The sequence below is a fragment of the Gobius niger genome (genome assembly GCF_951799975.1).
Source record: "Gobius niger genome assembly, chromosome: 3".
In the NCBI taxonomy this organism is placed as follows: Eukaryota; Metazoa; Chordata; class Actinopteri; order Gobiiformes; family Gobiidae; genus Gobius; species Gobius niger.
In genome coordinates this window covers 21284547-21309213 of record NC_136854.1, presented here as the reverse complement: position 1 = coordinate 21309213, position 24667 = coordinate 21284547, and the positions used below count along the sequence as shown (strand labels likewise).

The window sequence follows — 24667 nt, the reverse complement described above, 5'->3', positions numbered from 1 at the left end:
ACAATCTCAAAGTCAAATGACCTAAACTGTAAAAGCATGTAAGGATAAGGCTGTTTGCCAAAACTCATCAGAAAAGATGCATGTTGTACTTGGTGGTCTCTGTTGTCCCCATCAAAACAAACAGACAAGAAAAACCCCAAACAAAAATTGTGAAAACTGAACAAAATGTAAGAGTAAATACATAAGAATTAGAACAAGTGCCGGTCTGTGTTATGTAAAAGACACATTTAAACAGAACAGCATAGGTGATAGAAATGAGAGATTACATTCTTGTACATGTATGGAAACAATAGACAGAAAAGCAGCAAGTTAAAGAATCTTCTTTTTGAGTATAAGTGGTCCCACATTGTCTCCAGTCAGCTCGTTGTGCTTTAAGTGTGACTTATCACAAACAGGAAACTAAAACAGGAAACAACTTTCATTAGCATTGAACTTTTATGCAAAATTACAACAATGAATAAGTCCATGCTTTATGTGTTTTATATGAAGTATACTGACCGTTTTGGACCGCCAGCAACGACAGTAACAAACATTTGCACTATTCAGGTCCTCAATGTCTATCTCATTGACCACTTTAGGATTCTCCTTCTGGATTTTGAGGTTGATCAAACTGTCCCTTTGCTTTTTCTTCTTTGGCAGGAATGGCCGAATGGTGAGGTAACCCAGCAATGCCAGAATACCCAGAAGGGGAAGCAACCGAAGCCACTCTGAAACTGCAAACATGACCCATGTTTGTTGATCTGATGCATGACAAGAGCTTGTAATTCCTTTAGTTTTAAACAAAATAGTTTTGGGTTCTGTATGCAGTGCACGTATTACACATGTTCAGGTGAGTACATCAACATTTGACATAAAACTCATGAACTGCTAAACTAAAATAACATATTTTTAGGTCTAAACTAAAAGACCTAAAATATTAGGGAGGTAAACCCTTCCACTGGAGACAGATTATTTATGATGTGTTCTGTGGACTTATATTAGCCTGTCTAAGTAAGTCAGCTTTTGAGATTTGATGAATGCAATCATTACAATTAAATTAAATCACAATTAACACAATTGCTTGTATGCTAGTTGTCAAATAATCAATAAGTGTAAATGTTAACAGTCCATGTAGCCCTATGCTATTTGGACCATGTTAGACCCACTAAACTATTCCATACGTCCAGTCACAAGGGCACAGTAGGTTATACTTTTCATCAGAAGCAGATTACCATTAAACCAGAACACAACACAGCTGGACTGCGGTGAATAACTGAAGAGGTGGATACTTTTGAAGGATGGAAAACTCTTTTCAGGTGAAGCCTACAACAAATATCAAATATTTACCTGTTAATCTTGCGAATCCACCGATAGATTCAGGAAGTGGCAGCCGCTTGAGATAGGCTGGAAGTTGGACTTTTATTATTTTGGAAATTGCTTCTAAAACCATTCTGAAATGCTCAATGGACAAGTTTTCTGCTCGACATGGATAGTTCCTGATGTTCGTTTATGTCATAACGCCAGCACCGTAGCTCCTCTCTTCGGTGCGTAAAGTTCAGATGAACTCTTTAGAAAACCATTAGAAAACGCAGCGCACAAACCTGAAGACAGCGCAAAGACCTCCGTGAATACACGTCACAGCGGATTTCAGACGGAGCCAATGGGCGTTCAAGGAGTTGTAGACTTTGGATTGGATGAATTTTGTGAAAACTGTTGATCGTTCTAAAAACAAAACAAAACAAAACAAAACGTCAACTAGTCAATAAAATGCAATGTTTTACGGAAATGGTTGCATTCAAAACATCTTGATGATGACCTGCATTGAGCTCTGATGTCCAAACTCTGTGGTGGAAACACATTTGAGATACTTTTGCTTTATGGATTCTTTTTACTTTTTCTTAACAGAAGAGCCTTTTAGCCAAGTACATAATATACTTACTATATACATTTTTCACAGTGACCTCAGTCGGTGAGGTGAGTCGACATTTAACCTGGGTTGGTTTTGATATGCAGTCAGACTTTAGATCTAATTTGGTTTGATATTAACAGAACTTCCTCATAAAAAAAAAAACACTGATCCGAACGTGGATTCTTCTTTTATACCTTTACTTTAGAAGAGATTTGATCAGATTATTTTACTTAAAGATGCACTATAACTTTTGAAGTGGAAAAAGGAAGAAAGAAAGAAAAATCTTGTGTATATTTGACCTTGTGGTTTATGGGTGCAGCTTGACCTTTATGACGCCCCAGGATCAGTTGTTTTTGTGGGTCGATACCAGAAACTGTCCCCAAACAAAACCCCAAAACAAGTAATTCTGGAGCATCATGGACGGCACTGTGTGGAAAAGCAAAGGTGCCATGCTGAGCCCATAAAGCCACTGAGTCACTACAAGGTCAAACACACAAATATTAAAATTGTATATTTTTCACTTAAAAAGTTGCATAGTGCACCTTTAAGCAAGTAGTAGTAGTAGAAGTAGGAGGCGACGCAGTAGGCTAGTAGTAGTAATAGTAATACTAATAGTAGGAGGAGGAGGAGGAGGGACAATCCCAATGTACACGAATAAAACAGTAATTCCTGCACACAGCTAGCCGGTGGCAGTGTGGGAGAATTATTATTATTTTTCTTTCACTAGTGCAGCACATTTATATTTTCTACCCATGAAGCATATATTATTCTAGTGAAATATGCTCGCTATCGTCAGGGTTAGGATTAGGTTAGGTTAGGTTAGGTTAGGACACATTCGCATCGATGTGTGTTAGGTGGTTTTGTCGCCCTCTAATGGTCAAAGGTTGGAACCGTCGAAGCTGCCCGAGGACTTCATTACCCATAGTTCACTGTGATCAGAAGCGCGCCCACTACTTTTGCCTTGAAATAAAATCTATAAAAGCGCAAATTCCACATCTGCGCCAAGAACAGAAATGAGCAGAGTCCATAGGCGGTGTGTGAAATTTTTTTTTCATTGCTACTGTGGCACAGAGAAGGTTTTTTATCCACAATATTTTTCGGAAATCAACACCGATAATTCAGGCAAACTAACCGTTGTGTGTTAGGTCCTCAGGCTCCGGTGTCATTGGTGAGTGACCGAAGATGTCCCATAGCAGGTTGTTTGCCAAGCTGCTTCGTAAGTATTTCACTTTTTTACAGGTTTGACATAACTAAATGTTGAGCAGCATTGTTTGTGTACTTTCATATCCGCAGATAACGTGTGTAGACGGGCTCATGAGACTGGCCTCTGTGACGGGCGGTCAGTTGGTATGCTAGCAGGATTAGCACTAGCACCACTTTCTTTACTGACAGTTTGTCAGAATAGACATGGACAACAACTGCACCAGTGTGACATGCAGCTAAAATCTCACTTTGCCTCAGCCCTGGTGATCTGTGACCTCTTGTTGTCGGTGCTGGTATCTCTTTAGTCTTCAGGTTTCTGTGTGAAAGTACTGAGAACTACTGTGTTATCTATCTTGTAAATGTTTAATGCACATTAGGTGTTCACGTGGTGCTTCATTTCTGAGGGTCATATTGCTCAAAGCTAATCTATAATAATAATAGTAATATTGACCACATCGATATTCTCCTGGTCGAACTGGACTTTGTTCCTGGTTGTTGATAAGTCAGGTCTTAACTGAGACAAAGTCATGAGGTCAAAGATCAACTCAGCATTGATTGACAGTGATGTTTTTGTGGCTGCAATATGTTAAAAACAATAAATAATGTTGTAGGGTGGATTATGTACTTAATGTTTAACTAGTAAAAATGTAAGTGATTTCAAGAATAATATAAATATGTCTAGCACTAGACCGGTGTTCTTTTGGACCTTTAGCATACAAATCATTGAAGGTTGTGACATGGTATTTGCTGTCTTTTGGAGCCAATTGACTTGAATTATAATGATCAATGAAATTACAATTGTAAAAAAAAAAAGTAAAAAAAAAAACAGAATTATTGTAAACTCTGGATCTTGTTTTGAAATGAAAATGTATTTTCTTTTTCTTTTTGTGTTTAGTGCAGCAGCGGGGAGTGAGGCACTGTTATACAGGATCAAGAAAACACCTGTACATCAATAAGGACACTAAAGTCATCTGCCAAGGGTTCACAGGGAAGCAGGTTTGTCATTTTTGAGGTGTTGCTTTACTGTAACTTTCACGACACTGGAACCAGTGGTTGTTAATCAGACAACAGCATTGGAACAAGTGAATCTAATGATCTTGAATGAGAGAACTGGTTTGATAATCAAGGAAATATGATAACATTTTCAGCACACAGGAATCATACTCTATTACGACATTAAGAGGAGTTCATCACTAAATTACAATGAAAGTGTTCAATTCAGCTTAAAACAACAATCCCTTATTTAAATACACAAGAGAACATACAGAGCCCACACATCTAATCAAGGGTGGTAAAAATGTTGGTGTTTAAGATGTAAAAATATATTTTTTACTATATCCTATTCTTTCCCCTGTAACATTCCATCTTCCATCTCCCATCTTCTTTTTAACATCAAAAGAGTTATTTAATATTGTCTCTGTGAACACTTGGAGTAATTAGAAGAGGAGGAGGAATGATGCAGTGCTCTTGAGTGCAGTTCTGATGTCATTTATCAAATTGATTGTCCCAACATTTACACAAATACTCAAAGCAAAAAATGGCAATGTCGGCACTGGCAGTGTGAAGGACTGATGAGAGATGATTCAAGTAGGAAAATGCAGATTCATAACTTCTGATTCTCTCTCAAAAGACTGATTATGACATTGCCATATCAATTTGTTTTCCTCCCTGGTACATTTGATGCTCTTAATTTAATGATACCATTAAGCACTACTTTCATCCAAAATACGCCGGGGAACGTCTATGTTAAGATATTCCTGTACCTGTGTAGCGTAAGACCTCAATTTTACAAGCATCTGAGCTACCCTGTGTCTTTACAGTCTGCTCTGGAGCAAATCCTTTGCATTTGATTTGTTTTGTGACACTTCTGAAAGCAGATTAAACTAGGCTTACATCATTATTCATGTGTCGAGAAACTACTCGCACAAACTGCACCCGAACTCCCCTCCATGTCTTCTTACTCAGGTGATTACTCCAGCGTGCCAGTCTCTGTCAGGAGTGATATCTCAGAGTTGGTGCTGCACAAGTCTCTGAGTTTATGCCATTACACACTTGTGCTCACATTCCTCTCTCCTTTAGGGAACATTTCACAGTCAGCAGGCTATTGACTATGGCACCCGGTTAGTCGGAGGTGTCTCCCCTGGTAAGGGCGGGAAAGAGCACCTTGGACTGCCTGTATTCAACTCAGTGAAGGAGGTAAGTCACTGTATCCATGGGCAAGACACTTCATCCTAAGTGTGTGTGTGTGTGTGTGTGTGTGTTTGTGAGATAGACAGATGGAAAAAAGGCCATACTGTGGTGCGTTTACATGCATGTGTCTCATGTTTTGTTCAATATGCACAAAAAAACAGACATATTTACTTTAAATGGTCAGGTAGGTAAAATGCTTTTTAAAAATATATATAAAAACATTTTGTGTGTGAATGACATGAACTTAAAATGGACCTTGACACATCTAATGCCAATAAGTTTAAATTTGAATATTTCTATAAAGATAAGTGTAGCCAAATTAACACATCTGTCTACTTTTAACATGTTTAGTCTTGGTCCTCTGAATTTCATAATGCAAACCCACCCGAAGCCTATACTTGAGCAGCAAAGATCGTTGATTATTAATAAATCCATGTTGATGCACATATGATATAAACAAGCGTGTCATGCTGGATATCTTTCAGAAATACTGCATAGTAAAAAAACAATGTATGCTCAGACTCTTGGGTGACATTAGGTGGCACTGTTCCATAACTGTTGAATAATGCTGACGCTTTAACACCTCTTTGTCTGCACTCCTCAGGCAAGAGAGGGCTCTGGCGCTGATGCAACCGTGATTTATGTGCCCCCACCATTTGCTGCGGCGGCCATCATCGAGGCCATTGACGCCGAGATACCCCTGGCCGTGTGCATTACTGAGGGCATCCCCCAGCAGGACATGGTCCGAGTCAAACACAAGCTGCTGCGCCAGGGCACTACACGTCTCATAGGCCCCAACTGCCCTGGAGTCATCAATGTAAGCTCGCACTCCCACTATTCATCACAGGCAAATAGAAATCTTAATTAGATTATTCACTGTACCTTCCTAGTCCACACAACTCTTTCATGTTTTTCGAATTGTTACTTATTTAGAAGCAAGAGTGCCTGTGGTATAAATCATACACTGACATTAGTAAAGTGCCATTTTAAGAGTTTTGAAGGATTTAATGTTCTAAAGCATTAGTGACCTGTCTAATGCACTTTCAATTAAAAAAAAAAAGAAAATGTTTGACGCACATTAAATCAACATAAAAAATGATGACTTTGGCAACGAGCAGACTGCAATACTTTATAGTTTATTGATTGCAGACCCCTTTCGGCTGTCCTTGGCCCGATCCCGCCCCCTCAAGTCTTCTGGAACAACACCAAAAATGAATCAATTCCCTTTTGATGCATCTATGACCTCTTTCAAAATATCAATATCAAAAAAAGTTTCCAAACTGCACTAGTGCGTTAAGGAGTTGTCTTCCACATGAGTTCAGGAATATCTGGGAAATCAAATAAGCAACAGGAGTTTATTTTTTTTGTAAGTTTCAGTGTTGTGTTCTTTGTCCATTTAATATGTGTTATATTTTTGTCTTTTAATGTTTAGTTAAATGTTGTTTTCCCAGCCTGGAGAGTGCAAAATAGGGATCATGCCTGGTCACATTCACAAGAAAGGAAGAATTGGTAAGGATGGAATAGTTACACTCAGTTGAAATGCATGAGAATTTAAGGACACTTTGTCATTTTGATAGCCATGAAATTATTAGAGGATAGTAAATGGTTTGTCTGCTTTCCTTTGCTGCTGACAGCTTCTTCAGCACAGTGTGTTGTAGTTGGCAAGTGAACCTGTGAGTCCTTAAGGTATTGACAGCCATCGTTCCTGCGGCTCGGACGGAACAGCTGTTGCGGAGCCGTGCCATAACGAAAATATGTCTTCTTTGCAGCGCTGTTTTATGAAGAATTCTACTTGCAGCCCAATACTTAAGTCTCTAAATCTTTGTTTTAGGTATTGTGTCACGATCGGGCACCTTGACATATGAAGCTGTGCACCAAACCACACAAGTGGGCCTCGGCCAGTCGCTCTGCGTGGGTAAGCCTCCACTAACCTCTCCGGCATGTGAATTTAAATTTAGCATACTCGGTGGCAGCTCTTAAAAGGTCAAGGTTTTGAAAGCTACTACACTTTGTTCCCCCAGGAAAAAGGCAACCTAAAATGTTGCACGTTTACCTGCGCAGAATGTTAACTTTCTGGATATATGAGACCCAATAGCAGCCGTAATGTAATATAAGAACAATTGAAGTGCTTTTATCATGCAAAATAGACCTTTTAGAGGTTTTAGCTATGTCATGAAGCTATACCCTCTGCCTAGAGTGGCTTTGTTTCGTTTGTGCATGTTTCGGTAATCCTGTCTGTCTCCCTCTGCTCCACTCAAAATGCCAGCCCCCACTCTGATATACAGGGACATGCAAAAACCTCTCTGGCGTCCTCACCACAAAGATCACCATCGGAAGTTGACAAAAGAACATTCTGATGCTTGATGCATTGTTGAAACTAGTTCTGTGGGCTGATGAGGTAAAATACAACTTTTTGGCCGGAATGAGTCGAGGTACGTTTGGAGAAGAAAGGCCGTGGATCGATCATGCTTGGAGTTTTATGGCAGCCAGTGGCAAAAAAAACTTTTCACAGGTAGAGGGGAAGATGAAAATCAATTTAGATATTTGGAAGCAAACACAACACTATCTATGAAAAAGTCAAAGTTAAAACAAAGATGGATTCTGCAAATGTATAATGATCCTGAACACCTCAAAATCCACAATGGACTTCCTCAAGAGGCGCTGGCCTTCAGTCTCCTGATCTAAACATAATTGACTCTTGGTTGTCTACAAAAAGCTGTGATACTTTCCAAAGTGGGGGGTACTTTGCAGGATACCTTATTTCCTTTTCGGTTCGATGATTTAATTTGAAATGTCTAGAGGTCGACCGATATGGGTTTTTCTAAGGCCGATTCCCTTTTTTTTTTTGGCCGATATACGCAGCTGACATTTTTGGATGATTTTTCCAAATGTCTCTAAATAAATACTTGGCCACTCCAGCATATTTTATTACTGTAGGTGATTCAATCATAACTTTTGTACCAGCTTTGATTAGTTGCCGTTAGCATTAGCATACTGTTGCTAGTCGCGGAAGAAGAACAAATGTGTTCACCTTAAACCTTTTAAATGGGCCTTCTTTTAGTCAGCTTTTCAGCTTGGATTGAAAATATCTTACTGCACTTTGAGCAATATAATTACACTTTTCAAACCAAAGAAATAATAAGACCAGTGCTTGCTACAATGCGAAATTCTCTTCAGGATTTCTCAGACGCATTCACAGTAATAGTTGCTCTCAATTTCTTTGATTTAACACTCCTGAATTCATATTTTTTTATTAAAAAACGTACACTGCACAAATCTGGCCTTTATGACAGAAATCTTTGAAAGAAAACCATAGGAAGTCTCGTTTCTGTTTGCCAGAAGCCTCCATGTGGCTTCTGGCAAACAGAAAACAGGACTTCTTATGGTTTTCTCTTAAAAATGGCTTATTCTGGACACTCTTCCATAAAGGCCAGATTTGTGCTGTGTACGACTAATAGTTGTTCTGTGGACAGTTTCCCCCACCTGAGCTGTAGCTCTCTGCAGTTCATCCAGGGTCATCATAGGCTTCTTGGTAATAGCTCTGGTCAGTGCTGTCCTTGTTCGGTTAGTAAGTGTAGGAGGACGGCCGGGTCTTGATAGGTTTGCAGTGACGCCATACTCTTTCCATTCTTGAGAGATGTTCTAAGCTTTGGAAATCTTTATATAACCTAACCCAGCTGTCTGGTGTGTTTTTGGACTTCATGATGCTGTCTGCTCCCCAATAGTCTCATAACAGACCTCTGAGACCATCACAGAGCAGCTGTATTTGAACTGAGATTAGATTACACAGGTAGACTCCATTTAGTCATTGGGTCATTGGTAAATCATGTATAAATTTCATTTCACTTCACGATTGTGTGTCACTTAGTGTGTGTCTTTCACACAAAAAAAGTGAAATATATTTATGTTTATGGTCCATAGTATGGCAAAATGTCAAAGTTAAAGGGGTGCCCAAACTTTTGCATATCACTATATGTAACTATTTGCAAAAAATGGAAGCTTTGTGTTGGAACAGGAATCTTATTTGCCGTTCAATAATATAAGCTGTAGAGCAGGGTTTTTCAAACTTTCAATTAAAAGGTCAGAAAAATAAAATTCACAGAAGTAAAAGGTCCAATAAATGTGTTCCATTACATAATTGAAAATGCTCGTTGCACTAAACTGAAAATACTCAAATAGTAAAAATATAAAATGCATTTGTGAATATAATTAATTCAGAGTACATTTAATATGAGCAATAAAATGCATAATATTGGAATTTCTTTTTTTATATATCATAAAAAGCTGCCCTATGATAAGCCTTTGTTGATCTCACAATGGAGAAATTCACTCCAGTTCTAATGAGAGACAGAGTAGCACAGTCTGTTGTCTGTGAGCTCTTGAAAGGAACTGGGACTGATCTAAATGTACTTTTCTCAGACAGCTGCACTTGATGATCTTTCCAACGCTCACGATGAAGAATGCACTTTCACAAAGATAAAGTTATTTTCTATATATATTTTTCTTCATATTTCACACACACCAAGTCACATACTCACCAAATTCAAATTTTATAATCTCCCAATTTTCCCCAAGAAGGCCTGCTGTAGAGGGTCAAATAATCACATAGGGTCACATATTTTTACAGTATAAAGCATTAATCGGTCATCAGTATTATCGTTTATCTCTGCAGAAATTGGAAAATGCTTTTATGTAATATTACTGATGACTGAATAGGGCTTTAGTAACAATCCAATGAAAACATTTGGGCCCTTCCATCTGCAGGTTACACATTTCACTGTATGTCAAAGAGCACCTTGGACGCCCAAATGCTTTAAAACAAGCGAGCTACATTATTATTTAGACATTTTAATTAATGACTGTCCCCGCCAGACTTCATAAAGCCAATGCTGTAATGGTGTGCTGCATTGGAGAGTTCATTAAAGGGGTTTATTAGTGCTTCTGCAGGAGACCTCTTAAATCTGAGAATGACCTAAGGGCTCCCACAAATTGCACTTACCACAATATTTAATGTCAATGCAGACTTTGTTGCTGGCTATGTCGCTCGCCTTAGCTATAATTATGCAATGATTTTTGTCTGTGCTCAGGATTTTTTAATTACAGTACAGGAACAAAACACTTGTATAGGAATGTGAAACGTTTTATACATTTTCCTTTCGTTTAAGGACTTGTAGGTAGTTTGTCAGTGTGGCAATTAAATCTTGAAATATATAGAGCACACATAACATTCCTCAGACAGATCCCTGAAATACATATCTTTGTTGTCATTTCTTGTTAAAGGTGCAGCACAACAATATTTAAATAGTCTGACTTACATCAAGGAACCACTCACCCGTTCGCACTCATTCATACACCAATGCATGCCGACACTGGAGGGTGAAATGTCTTTCCCTTGGACACAATGACAATGTGCTCCTGCGGGAGCAGGGATTCGCTTTAGTAAATGTTTGGTTGATGATGAGGGTGTTCATCCTGTTAACTTATTAAAGTAAAAACGATTATTAAGGATGCCCTCCCGCTTGTCCATCCGAAACGATCTCACAAAGCAAAGCGAATTTACATTATTTCATGCCGCTGGGATTATTTTCCCTTCGCATTTCACGTGTCATGGCTCTCATGTTTTTGCCTGACATAAAAACAAACGGCGCTGTGCGATGTCATCAGGCCGCGCTGCTCAGTTTACTTGCGCAGGTGTGCGGGCTGGCCAGCAGGGGGCAGTTGTGAAACAGAGACCTCTTCTTTATCGAGGCATACTTGAAAGCATTTGTACTTTTATGACTGTTCAGAAAGCAGAAAATATTCAGCATAGTTTTTTGATTGATAAATAAATAAGATAAAGATATACTTTTTTTAAAGGCAACAAATAATAGTTTTAGATTTCAACTATGACTAAAATGATCGTGATTATTATTTTTTATACCTTCCGGAAATAGATATTGTTTTGAATCTAGATTGCTAGTACAATTGCTATACTATAGGGCGAGTCTGCGTTTGAACACAATCATTGGAAGTCCTTTATAAAACAATTTGCACATTACTGAGTCAATGATAAAAGATGTTGCTAAAATAAAATATCCCTCAGTGAATTATAGCGATAACCAGATTGAAATAAAATGCATATTGTCTTTATGATAGCTAAAACAGATTTGCTCCTCCTATAATGTAATTCATATGTGGATCTGTTTTGTTTAGCTCCCAGTCCTCGCATTAAATCAGTTTACTTGGAGAAAAAGAAAAGCAAGTTTGGCCTTTTACCCTAACCGGTTCGTGTCCCTCCACAAAGAAGAACTTTTTGAAATCAATATTTTTGTTGAGCGCAAATATTGGAAACACCGTCAGGACTTTGTCTGTGGAAAGAAAAGCTTGAGTAAACCTTTCACCTACGTTGCTGTTTGCCCCGCAGCTAAACAGGCGCACAATCCTTCCATATTCACTCAAATGATCCGTGTGGGAACCCCAAGTGTACTACACATGTTTGCTCTGTCTTTTATCAGGGATTGGCGGGGACCCATTCAACGGAACAAACTTCATAGACTGTCTGGAAGTGTTCCTCCAGGACCCGAAGACAGAAGGCATCATTCTGATCGGCGAGATCGGAGGCAACGCAGAAGAGAATGCCGCCGAGTTCCTCAAAGAACACAACTCGGTACGGAACCCATACAAAACTCTCTCCTACTTCCACTTCACCTTCGCTCATATATCAGCTCCCATCAATTATTCATCCCTCCCTGAATTAGCTCCTAGTCATGCCCTTTCATATATATATCAGTGTGAGTGAAGTGCGGAAAGAGTTGTACCTTCAGAACAAGAGGGGCTGTAAAAATGTCCTATTTTTACGTTTGATCCCTGCCTCAGGCTTTCTCTGGTGACCGCGTGGGTCTGTGTGGTGGAAAAATAAAAAAAATAAAAACCTGGCAGGTGAGATGAAGGTAGAATTCAGAAATTGTTCCTGGAATTCATGGCTGTGACAAGTTCACAATCTTAATGCGATGTTCCCTCTCCACACAAAGTGCCTCCACTATTGCGCAGTCCCCACAACACTTGTAATTGACATTTTCTGCGACACGACTTTTCCTCTTTGTGCGTTTTGCCGGTCTGTGCGGCTTGTTTGCACAGTCTTGTTTCAGCGTATGAGAGGGCGTGCATGTGACAATGGCGTTCCCCAGCTGAAATATGGATTTGATTTGCCCTTGCTGCTCTAATGCATGCAAATCTCTGCAGCCAGCCTCCCACCCAGTAAGAGTGTGCACGGTGAGGGACTGTGCAAATAAGACAGAAATAGAGGGGGTTAAATGGAGAGCAATATTTCTGTGTTGTACTTTTGCATTTCTGACTCAGAAGTAATAAGAACAGTAGTGTTGTGGTAGACCTTTTTTTTTTTTTTTTTTTTTACTTTTTCCAAGGGTACTTTTTTTTTTCTTCTTTCCTTCTGACAGGAACTTATTAGAATTCAAGATGCCCAAACAATAACCAAGAGCAGCTCCCGTAGGTGTTCGTATTAACATGACACATGGGGCCGCTGTAAAAAGATTCCAATACTTTCAAAATATGCACCATGAAGGCCTTCTGAGACTTCCTTTGAGCTCTTCTTTTCAAATGGTTTTAATAGGTTGATGAATGCACAATTCAAATAAGCTGCCGTCGTCCATTTAAATGACCTCCATCTTCTTTCATCGTAATACAATTTGTCCGTTTTAAATTCCTGAATCCACAGGGTCTGTTCATTGTAAAATTTTTGAGAGCGGTTTTTCATGGTCTCAGTTTTGTTTTATTTGTAATAATTTGCCTGTATCATCTTTTGGACTACTTTTTTATCTGTGATTAAAATGTATACAGAATCACGCTGTGATAGATTATGCATTATATCGCGATATTCTGCGGCATGACACCATAACAATATCAATACTTTTGATGACGTTATGCATATTACTGAGGCTCTACTGCTTGAAAAAAAAATGTAAAAAAGAAATGGGGCAAACATTGGGCAAAAAAATAAAAAAACATATGGAAAAAATTACGTAAAATTTGGTCACTTCCTTTAATGCCGTCCCTGGACCAACAGCATCAAAACTTGGAACTAAAGAGTTTTTTATTTTATTTTTTATCAGTACCTACTTTCGCTACTTTTATTTTTTTTATACCGGTAGTACCAAACCTTTTTTTTGTTGAACGGTACCCAGCCCTGCAGTGGCCAATAATAATGAAGAACCCAGTCAGAACAGCAGAGGGCAGCACTTGGACCAAACACTGTCACATAGTCACTCACGTAAAACAAATGTAAAATGCTGAATATTATGTTTCTCTACATCGATTATCGCAGTAACACCGTATAGTAAGGTTATCGTGAGCCATGTATCGTACTGAGTTGTGAGGTTCCCAGCCCTAATACTGAACAAAAGAGCCAATTTTCTATCTTCCTTTTGTTCGGCCTGAGCTAGTGACTTATGAGAATCGGGTCTGGAGCCTGAAATCGCAAGAATTAATGTAGCAAACATTCACCGATATGCAAGTAACAGGGTTAGAAAATGAATACTTGGTGAGCTCTGATTTTGGGTGGGGTCTGCGAGGAAAAAAGAAAAATAGATGATGCGCCATCGGACAGGCAGTTTACATGTAAATGTCTTGGTGAGCTTCTGCAGTTCTCTTTATTGAAACACAGGAAAGGTGTGATGAGCTTATGGGAGGATGCGTGAAAGTCAGGAAGTGAAACTACTGGATATTTTGTTTGAGCCGTTTTAGATCAATGTTGCATTTTTCTATCAATCAAAGTGTATGGTAGTGATAATGAAATCGATAATCAATACCTGCAAAAATCATAATACCTCTTCTTGTGAATCATGTAGAGCCTACGTACTATATTAAATCCTCTGGAAAATGAGGGGTCTAGTGTCAGTCGATGGCCATCGTGCATCCTGACTTATATTAAGCTTCTTTAATATTGGACCACAAGGTTATAGTATTGAATTTCCTGTCCTTTGCCTCACATAGCTTATCTACACGTTTTTTTTTTGAGGGGTAGAAAAGTCCCTCGCTACCTTGGGTTAGCTGTCAGATGTCATGTTCCAGGGCACATTTGAGGATTCACGTCCCATCAACAGCTGCCACACTCGCCAATGTAATATGCCGTTAAAAGTCTGCATCAAAGCGCTGCCTATCATTGCTCGAGTTACACGCGCTTTCTGAAGTCGGGAATAGCGTTTACACAAAATAACCATGTAACAAATTGCTTCATGCATATCAAGTAGGTCAGGGTATTCGGCACCTCTAACGCAGGTTTACGTTCTATCATGCGTCTGATTCATCTGCCTCCCACTGAGCGTCGCAAAATCCTTGTCATTTTGCAGCGAGCAACATAATGCATTCTCAGGGTCTATCCGCCATGTGCGTAGAAGTGGTTCATTGTCTTGGCTTTTTAATGCTGTAAGCAGATGTTTAGGCCTGTTTATTAACAATGCACAGCTTTCCCCGCAGTTGTATTAACTCACAAAGGTGCAGAGCGACCTCACTGGGCTCAAAGTTTGCCTAATATATGTGAGGTGAAGTGAATGGCGGCGTTCACTCCTTTCGCTCATACGCATCGTTAGCAGTCCAGGGAGGCACGGATTAATAAAGCAATTAATGCGGCTTGGTTTATCGTAGATTTAAGACCCGATTCACATGAGAGGTGTCTATCCACGGTGTGATTTGAATTCTTAATACTTAAATGGGATTTAGCGCCAATTTACGATCCGAGGATTAAAACATATTTAGAAATTACTCTCATCCCCTCAGTATTTTGAAATATTGCCCTTTTTTTCCCCCCAGTGTTTTCTGTTTGGATATGCAGCATAATTATTGTGAACTGGATGAACATCGGGCAGTGTCTGATATTTTGGAATGCTAGTCGCAGAGTGAGCCTTGTCTCGCTACAACTAGGAGCTCTGTCAACTGTCTCGGTGACAAAATACAACATCTGCACTGTCCGACTACTGTCAAAGCAATAGAGCTCAGGCAAGACAGGGCCACATTTTACTTTCCCAGATTTTTTTCTGGAAAATAAACATGGCAAACCAAACGTGCCTCAAATAAACACTCACTACGACAAACTTTGGCCGTAGATTCTCTTTGTACCATCGCACAGTGAAGTTCAGGCTCACGATTTAACAATCTTGCATCCTGCAATCTAAAAATCTTCTGTGTATGAGCTTACGCAGCCTGGAAGAAGATCCAGGGTTCACTCCTTCCTGCCTTGGGCTATAAAACTGAATAACACATGGACTGAGCACCGGTTTGTGAAAGTGTCTAAATCATACTGTACCTCCCTTTTTTTGTTGTTGTTTATATTATGTTTTTTTGTCTGTTTTTGCCCTGACTATTTGCATTTATATACAATGTTTAAGTAACCCTGCTCCAAGAAGAATTTCTCCTCGTTGAGACAAATGTTAAATTGGAAGTTGGAGACGTGAACCTCTTTTAAAGGACCTCTCTGTGTTAATGTGGCTGTTGAACATGTCTCATTCACTCTCTCTGAAAAGAGAGTGCCAGATGATCTCCGGCTTGTGCTGAAAAGGGAGGGTATGTGTGTGTCCGTGTGCATGTGCCTCAAAAGCCTTCCCCTTCAATTATGTTGTTATTCCTAAGTATGAAATATTAGCCACACACGCGGTTCACGCCCAGATCCTCTCACGCCGGTTATGATGTTATTGCTGAAGATGAAATATTAGCTCACTTCACCTTGGAAATGATCTTAACTGTTGAACGAAACATCCATCACGGAGCAAGCAGCATAGACAGGCGCTGGGCTAATCAGTGGCTGCATGACTAATTACCACCTCAGAAATGAGATGATAGGAAATGGCAGGAGCCCGGGCTCCTATCTGGTCATACAGCAAGCCTTGCAATTAAATGGCTTGATTGACCCTTTGTTTTAATAATGGAGACTGAGACTGAGATGGCTGCTGAGACAATCCTGTTATCATGGAAACCTGTAATGGGGGGACATGCAGTGTTTAATTTCTAATGAATGAATCAAATGCAGGTGCAGACACTATTTCGGCTTCTGCACAGTTGGCACCACTGGTGTGCTGATGTTTTCCTGTCCTGAGTTTTTTTTTCATTTAGTGGCCCTTCTAATTGCACTCACATTTTCCATTCTGAACCCCACACCCTATTTTCTTATGTTTTGTTTGTCTCTCTGTTGCTTGATGTGTCCAGGGTGTTAATGCCAAGCCAGTGGTGTCCTTCATCGCGGGCCTGACGGCTCCTCCTGGTCGTAGGATGGGGCACGCCGGTGCCATCATTGCTGGAGGCAAGGGCGGAGCCAAAGAGAAGATCGCAGCCCTGCAGTCAGCTGGAGTGGTAGTCAGCATGTCCCCTGCTCAGCTGGGCAGCACCATGTACAAGGTGAGATGTTTTCCTTATGAGAATCACTATTTACAATCAGAGAATCTTCTGGTATGGTCTTAATTCAAATTGTATTAGTTTAAGTGACACACAACACAAAAGGGTTCAAGATAAATGTCCAAATAAGACGAGGCCCCATTTCAGTATTTTTTCCTCTTAGCCTCAGCCCTGGCCCTTTTGGCCCTAAGAAACAGGACAGCCTTCGATTACCCTAACCCTTACCCTGCATTTACAACAAGCACAAATATGAAGTCGATGATCTAGTTTTTATCATTTTTGTCAATTATGACTTATTATTTTAACATTACCACACTTGAATGAAATCAATTTTGCAAAGCAAGTGTCGCCTTCTTTACAGCATGTCTCTACTGAACCAGCTGATCAGTAACTGTAACAAACAGATGCTGTTTTAACACCAAGATTGCTATATATTTTCATATATTTCATTCTCCCTCCCTGTCTAGCAGACCTCAGCCACAGACACGAGGCGCTGAACCCCCACGAGTCATGAACCGTAGCGTTACATGTTGAAATAAAATGCCACATGGAAATGTCACGTGTAACTCCATGTGGCAGCGTTTCCAAAGACCACATGATTTGTGCAAAACGGGGAGGGGATGACAAAGGGGGAGAGTGAATCAGTTTAACTTGGTTAATAAAGATAATCTATGACGACCATCAGTACAGGACCCAGAGACGTTACTAAACAGAAACCCCAACATTCTGGACTGCGTGTCAAAACATTTGACTTAACATCATCTGCATACCCTTAACAGGTCATAGATGTCAACCACATAGAAATGTTTACAAAGAAAGGACCTTAAGTGTGTCGAGGGAATGGATAATAACATGCTCAGTCGTTATTTAGACAAACCACATCTTGAATGTACAAAAGCTATTAAGAATATTACCCCAAATGTTTTCTTGGCTTGCCATTTCAAGTTACAGTCTGACAAACACAAATACTGTCAAAATGAAAGCAATATACAGTATAGTATTATGCATGCTGTTTTGGTAAATGCCAATCCGTTTATACCTAACTCTTGACGTTTTCAGAGAACAGATGGTTGGAACAAACCTGTTTTCCTTTTCTGACCCAAGTTCTTCTAGTCGGCGTGCCCAAACACTAAATCTCACTGTTACTCATCTGTGTTTGCTCACTCCCAATATTTTTCAATCAAAGCTTTTCGTATAAAACAGTCTGAAATATAAATGCAAATGCCCCCTATTGTTTGCAATTCTTCTCATTATTCTCCTAAATTTGCAAGTGAAGACTGAATAACAAATGACTTACTGGGGTCACTGCTTTTATTTAAAATTTAAATATGAATAGTGCGAGAAGAATTGATTTCCCTTATCTTTGGAAATCATATGCAGATAAACAAAACAATCTGAAAGGTCATATTTTCATTATACACTCGACAGAGCGAGCTAATAGACGCTGACATTCAGTCCGTCTAACTACAGTCTTGTAGTACTTTAGATTCCTCGTCTCGATGCTGCACAACCCATTACTAATCAAGTTTACTGTGAAAATTATTTTCGTGTGAGTGGCGAAGTCGTGATTGAACTTTTAATTCAGCGTATCAAGAGGCTGAATAGGGCAGAAATTAATAATCATGTGTTGACGGCGGCTGATTCGGCAGCTCTGCTTTTTTATTTCAATTTATCTGTTCGGAAACGCTGTTAACAAGATGTATAAAAAGTGAAAGCGTATATTACAACCATTCATCATCTTATACTTTCATTACCACTACTGGCAACTACTGCACGCAAATATGGATTTACACACGTTTCTCCCCCCCCCAAGTTTAATTCATAATCATTGTGTGTAATGATGAAAAACGTGCCGCGCTCTCGCTCATTTCGGCGCCGCACATGGTGTTCATACATCTCTGTTAATCTTATTGACCATTATAATGTAGGGAATAACATGTGGGCGAGGAGAGGACTGGAGAAACCTCCCACCGCAGCCAGGTCATACTCATTCAACTACAATACAGACCTCTGTAATCACATGGCATTGACTTCTGCATGTTGAATATTCAATGCTTAATGGGCTGCAAATGTTTCAAGGTAAATGATAAGATGATTTTTACGACAGTGGCGGCATTATTATTCAAATTACACAGATCTACTTAATAAGATTGATATAAATGAATAAAGGCCAATTATCGATGCATATTTCATTCAAGATTTGTTGACGTCCAACCAAACGGGAATGAGGGGAAAACTAAATTTTCTTTACTATAAACATATAGTAAAGGCATTGTGGTGGGTTGTCTCTAAAGAAAATGTGTATTTTCTAAGAAATTTAGCTTTAATGTCAGTTTGAATTCAGTGTAATGCTTTTAAGGCCTTAATTTTGGCATAATTAATTTAATGAAAGTATGTCTTAGAATTGGGAGCTTTGTGTAAGCGTGTGTCACAATAGAGGTCAGTGATGTGTGGGGCAGGGGTTTTCTTTCAGCCCGCGGGCCTGCGTTTGTGGCACTTTCTAAAAAAAACTTCTTGGGCACCTTCTCCAATTACAGTTGTAAAACTGACCACACTTGGGCCATTGGTTTTGAATTCAAAGATGAGGGCTCTTACATTTGAGCCTTAATGGCACCACAAACCCCATATCTCTCTGTGATAAATTATCCACTAATATACTGTATGAAAATGTCTCCCCTTAAGGCTTTAAAGTGATGAAATCAAACTAGAATCTGATCTAGAACACATGCCTTAATGTAGCCTTTGGGCCATTACTGACGTTTGAGATGAAATTTCCATCAAACAATTATGATAATGCATTATTTACCGTGCTGTTTTTCTACCTCACTAAATCTTCACTCTACTTACTTGATCCATAAAAATGACACAATGGCATGATTTGCAACATATACCTATTGATTAAATCTTCAATGCATGTGTTCAGTTTTCACTCAATTATCCACATGATAAAAAATCAGCGGCAGTCTTTGGTAGTTAATACTTTATAAGCCGAATGCCCATCTCGGGCCACGTGTTGCATTATGGGTAAGAGAATTTTTTTGGCTACCAAACAATATTGATAGTTGGCGTAAAGCAACGTAGAAAGCTGTGATTTGGACCTTTTCAACCGCTGGAAAGTTGACGATTTAAAAGTTTTTGAAGTCACCGTGGAGCCTGTTACAATATTAGCTTAAAGTATATTTTTATAACCAGGACTGCGTACGGCGATAGACAGGAATGGAAAGATGCTGTCCAAAGTGACGACCAGTTCATGTTCACATAGTTGGAGAAAAACATTTCTGACCCTTGAAGCCGACTGGTGGAAGGTCGGACGAAGATCAGGGTCTGAAACTGTGGCCGATATTGCTAAATATTTAAACAGGGATGAGAAAGAAAATAATCTTTTTTTTTTTTATCAATAAGGTGGACAAGAAACAAAATCCTTATTAAACTGTGCACTTGATCCACACACATATGCCGTCTACATTTTGTGAGTGATCTGATGTTGTACAACGCAGCGAATCGCCAATTTGACACGCGGCAATTTATCCACTATGTTTCACATCAACACCATTTTGAAACTTTTCTCTGCGATTCCAGGACGAATTGTAATAATGACAAAAATGACCGTGTCATTGTCTCTCAGCTCGTTTCCCTGTGCACTATGGCCCGCTATAGTCCGCTATGGCCCGCTATAGTCCTCTCGGCTTCAAGATGTTGACAGCATAAATAGTGCAAAAATGTCATTTGAGACTTACTTCCGTGTTCACGCTCCACTACCTGGACTCGACACACATTTCAATGGCGGTGTGGTTTGTTTGGTAGCCAAAATGTAGGAACCTGATTGACCCACGCATGCACAGTTGAAATGGGCATTCTGCTTATTGTCAGATCACAGATCTAAAATTAGTTGAGTTGAATTCAGTAGCTCTGCGTCATCACAACAAACACATTTCACATTGCATTGACATTTCATAAAGACATCCAAACAGTTGCCCTCTCCTCCTATGCTTTAGCTGTTTTGTTTTGTTTTCAGTAGACAAAACGGTTCTCTGTGGATTTTAGTTCTATCACCCAGCGTACATTTGTTACATGGTGATGAATTCTTAATGAATGTAAAACTCCAAGTAGTTAGTGTGAAATGTTTTAAAAACAAAACTTCTGCTGGGTAGGAACAAATATTCTTTACTGCTTTTGTAGGTTGAACCATAAATCTTGTTTAAAGACAAGATAAAATGGCTTCCTTAAAAAAAAATCTATGCTAAGTGGCACATTGAGAAATTTGAGATAAGAGGGAAATCAGACTTTTGAATGTAGATCAGGGGAAATTGCACTGGTTTTAGTAGAAGGTTAAAAAATAAACATACATAAACAACATTATGCCTTTAATATTAAACTTGGAGAGAGCGAGAGACTGACTAAAAAGTCACCTTTACTTAATGAGAGGTTAGTAAATTGCTTAAACTATGTGCAAAGTCAACCAGCACATTGCAAATTCTGCCCCATACTTTCTCCATTTGTTAAGACCTTGCCCGTGGTTATTCAGGTTCCTGACAGTATGGTTCAGAAACTGGTTTAATTGGTAAAAACTAACCCTTGGCTCAGGGAAATTAGAAAGACGCTTCCAGCTCTAATAGCCTTTGGCTTCAAGGATGCTGGAAAGTGAAAAGAAATTCTGCCTCAAGAATTTTGATGTATTCCTCTGCTAAAATGAAACATTTTCACATGCAAGCCAATTCTGAAATGTGCTGTAAATGGTGAAAACTCCCTGCAATTTCTATTATATTGATAATGCACAATGCAGGTTTTATTGATGACTCATAATATTGTGAATCTACGATGTGCTTACTGATTACTGTCCCTGTGTATTAAATACTTGAAGGATGTACCATCACATGCTGGCCTCAGTTGAACTGTTGTGAGGATTATGAAAGTCAGAGAATTAAATAATAATGGTGAAATTATGAAAGAATTGCATTTGACTTGAAACACAATAGTCATTTCAAGGTTTCAGACACCATTGTCCAGTTTTGTGATGCACAAATCAGAGTTGTCTATTCCTGTCTTGATCTGTCAGTCATTTTGAAAAGTTGATGTTCACCTCACATACCCTGTCTATTCACTTCCCGTCCAGCTGTATTTCTCTTGTCCTCCTTTCGAGTGGCAACCTGTGCTTCATCTTGACGTGGCTTGACAAGCATTGCTTTCACAGTTGCCTCTGTCACACAGACACCCTGCCTTTCCCCTGCCTGTGCCCTGCACATCCCTCACTACTGTCACTTCTACCTTTCTCCTCTGTTTTTCTTCCTTCTTCAAACGTTACTTTCACTAAAACTCAGGCTCCCACTCCTTTTGCCTGCGCCTCCATCTATCTGAACCAGTGTTTGCCAGCATTATACCTGCACTGCTGGACCTTTCAAACAAAATAAATATCTTCTCATTGACTTAACTATAGGTAGAGCAACTAGGGCGTACTCTTTGCCAAGTGTCCTCTAGGTGGCAGTATATCTCAAGGTATGCCCAGTCCGCAGTGGGTCGCCATGCTCAAAAGCACTTGTGTTTTCTGCTACAAACCTGATAAATTACATGTGCAGTTACTTTTCCTTTGGAAAAGACGGACATGTTTTTCATTGTTTGATAGAAATGTTCGACATTGAATATGTAAATGTGTATATCTTTATGATGTCCAGCTTAATGCTTGCTCTTTGTTTTGACTCATTAAGACTGTGACACGTAAATCAGATTTTGCAGATGTGTCAGGCATCAATCATACAGAAAAGAAGCCGATTTAATGACAACTGGAAGTTAGCAAAGATGCAGACGTAGCTTTGCTAACACTCTAGGAATAAAACACAACAGGTTCCTGCAGCTCCGATGTGCTGGGTGAAATAACCAAGCCGTGTGAATTCCGCATGAATAAATGATTTCTTTTCACTTATTTCTCCCTTTTCTCTCCCCTCGTTTGTGTCTGTAGGAGTTCGAGAAGAGGAAGCTGTTGAGTTAAAGTATGCGCAACAGCACCCCCGACCTGTAACCCCTGGCCCGCCATGAAAACAAGCTTCCCAACTCTCATGGTGGAATTGTCATACAGTGTGTAACAACTATCCAAATATCTTTCAACGCACACTCGCAATGTTTATATTGTAATTTCTGCCATGATCTTGTACCTTGCACAGAAAGAATAAATAAAGAAATGGTGTCTTAATGCTATTCCACATAACACCCTGTTCAGTGTTCACAGTGTTCGCTTTTGTTTCCATACAGTGGTTTTAAGGGCTGGAAGCCATGGTAACCTAGGTGATCTGTTTGTTTGTTTTCTTATACTCTTGTTGTAAGATGTATTGAGCTGCTGACTGACTGTCCACCTGAATAAGAAACATCTCTCCCATCACTTTCCCTGCTGTGTTTTTGTCTGCACGCTTCCACACGCTGCGCCTGACAAACAGATGCGTTCTCATTATAGCAGCGCGTCGTACTGTTTAAGGCTGCATAGGGAGCGCACATTTCCACATACTGCATGCGAGGAACAGATTGTGAAATGAAAAGCAACACATGTTTGCAGGGAAAGTGTCAAAGAACGGTATAAATGGGCGTTTCTGCCACATTGTTCGAACTGTTCTTGCGGATTTCTAATTAACCTAAAGTCAACCAACTAATTTAAGCTGTAAAATAGTATTCACTTTTTTATGATAGAGCTCCTCTTAAATGGGCTGGACTTGTTTTAGGTGGCACTGACACTACTTAAAACATTTTACTTTAATGACTCTGACTTGGACCAGTATCTAATGATTATGTATAGTGTGCTACCAGCTCTTAATGGACGTAGGAAATGGGTTTATAAGTGGAACCATATGGCATATTGAGTGCAATCACAAAATGTTCGTATAAAACCAATCTATAAGGTGGACATTTAAGTAACAAAATGGGTTCAATCAATGGGTTATTAACAATGTAATATGTTTTCGAAGTTTACAGTGTTTGATTCTTTTTGATGCATATTTTAGTTATAACACCAGCAGGAAAAAGGCGTAATTAGGCGTATATTGCCCTCGACTGGACCTCCCTCTACAGCTTATCTGCGCCACAGCAGTCAGGCCCATTATTTTGTGCATACATTGTCAACAATTATACTTTTTAATCTGTATTAGTGAATTAACACAGTGACTGACAGTGCGATAGAAAGCCTATTTGTTTAGAAGCTTAGAAGTTTGCTCCTGTATTGAAGTTGCAAAGCTTGCAATAAGCTTTTGGTATAACTCGCTCGTAAGATGTGGAGCTGGCAGAAGTGGGCCTGCTGCTGGTAATCTGCTGTTTGCAAATGTTTGACGCCGCTTTACAGAACCGTGGTGTAATTAGCCTTGCAGACCTTTGCTCTGGTGAAATCAGTCCAATAAACAATGTAAATACAAGATTAATTCATAATAATTATACACTGCATATGGGAAAGCCATTATTTTACAAACATATTTGTGATAATTAATGAAGCTTTACAAACAGTAGCACATACAAACCAGTGTAAAAGTATTCAGGCTTTATTCATTCATATTTTATGTTCAAATTCCTGATTGCCTTGTCTGTTATTGGCCCTGATTATTACAGTTTATATACATGATTCATAATTATATTTCTACATATGATTATGGTAAGTGACCCAGGTGATATGTTTATAGGTCTACTTATTCTTACAAAGTCCTTAACAAGTGAATAGTAAGCCTAATTAATTACAATACGATGAAGCAATATTGATTTTTGGCCAAATTGTATTACCCTAGGATGGACTACACACCTTCATAAGTAGGCTAATGGAAACTCCATAAATAATCAAATGTCTAGATTTCTTAAATTAGACTTGTCTCAAACATTGATTGTTTTCTTTCTTTCATTTATATGACTAATTTGTTATGATTAAAGTTAAGTTCCTTTTTTTCTTTTTCCACGCAACGTGTGTCACTGGCGTCAACCTTCACAAAAGCAGTGCTGACAAAAGCTTCATGTGGTTGTGAACCTTGAGCTGACTATTCCCATCAT

General features: G+C 39.2%; 2 protein-coding genes across 2 annotated transcripts; one reads left to right on the top strand and one right to left on the bottom strand.

Moving 5' to 3' along the window:
• Nucleotides 1-144: 144 nt before the first annotated feature.
• Nucleotides 145-1507, bottom strand: cisd2 (CDGSH iron sulfur domain 2). Its single transcript, XM_079554460.1, has 3 exons — nucleotides 1327-1507; nucleotides 499-713; nucleotides 145-399 (listed from the first exon to the last, which is right to left on the bottom strand). The coding sequence occupies exons 1-3, from the start codon at nucleotides 1427-1429 to the stop codon at nucleotides 310-312; spliced, it is 408 nt and encodes a 135-aa protein (XP_079410586.1). The 5' UTR covers nucleotides 1430-1507; the 3' UTR covers nucleotides 145-309.
• A 1504-nt stretch (nucleotides 1508-3011) lies between these two features.
• suclg1 (succinate-CoA ligase GDP/ADP-forming subunit alph) lies at nucleotides 3012-23035 on the top strand. The gene is made up of 9 exons (XM_079553116.1): nucleotides 3012-3104; nucleotides 3987-4087; nucleotides 5171-5287; nucleotides 5886-6098; nucleotides 6733-6790; nucleotides 7113-7196; nucleotides 11776-11927; nucleotides 16475-16663; nucleotides 22614-23035. The coding sequence occupies exons 1-9, from the start codon at nucleotides 3071-3073 to the stop codon at nucleotides 22641-22643; spliced, it is 978 nt and encodes a 325-aa protein (XP_079409242.1). The 5' UTR covers nucleotides 3012-3070; the 3' UTR covers nucleotides 22644-23035.
• Nucleotides 23036-24667: the final 1632 nt, after the last annotated feature.

Excerpts from the sequence above, each read along its gene's own strand:
- cisd2 (XM_079554460.1), bottom strand. The coding sequence starts at position 1,429 with ATGGTTTTAGAAGCAATTTCCAAAATAATAAAAGTCCAACTTCCAGCC. Across the intron at positions 714-1,326 it reads TGGATTCGCAAGATTAACAG|TTTCAGAGTGGCTTCGGTTG; the intron begins GTAAATATTTGA and ends TCATGTTTGCAG. Across the intron at positions 400-498 it reads GTTGCTGGCGGTCCAAAACG|TTTCCTGTTTGTGATAAGTC; the intron begins GTCAGTATACTT and ends TTCCTGTTTTAG.
- suclg1 (XM_079553116.1), top strand. The coding sequence starts at position 3,071 with ATGTCCCATAGCAGGTTGTTTGCCAAGCTGCTTC. Across the intron at positions 6,791-7,112 it reads TCACAAGAAAGGAAGAATTG|GTATTGTGTCACGATCGGGC; the intron begins GTAAGGATGGAA and ends TCTTTGTTTTAG. Across the intron at positions 11,928-16,474 it reads TCCTCAAAGAACACAACTCG|GGTGTTAATGCCAAGCCAGT; the intron begins GTACGGAACCCA and ends TGATGTGTCCAG.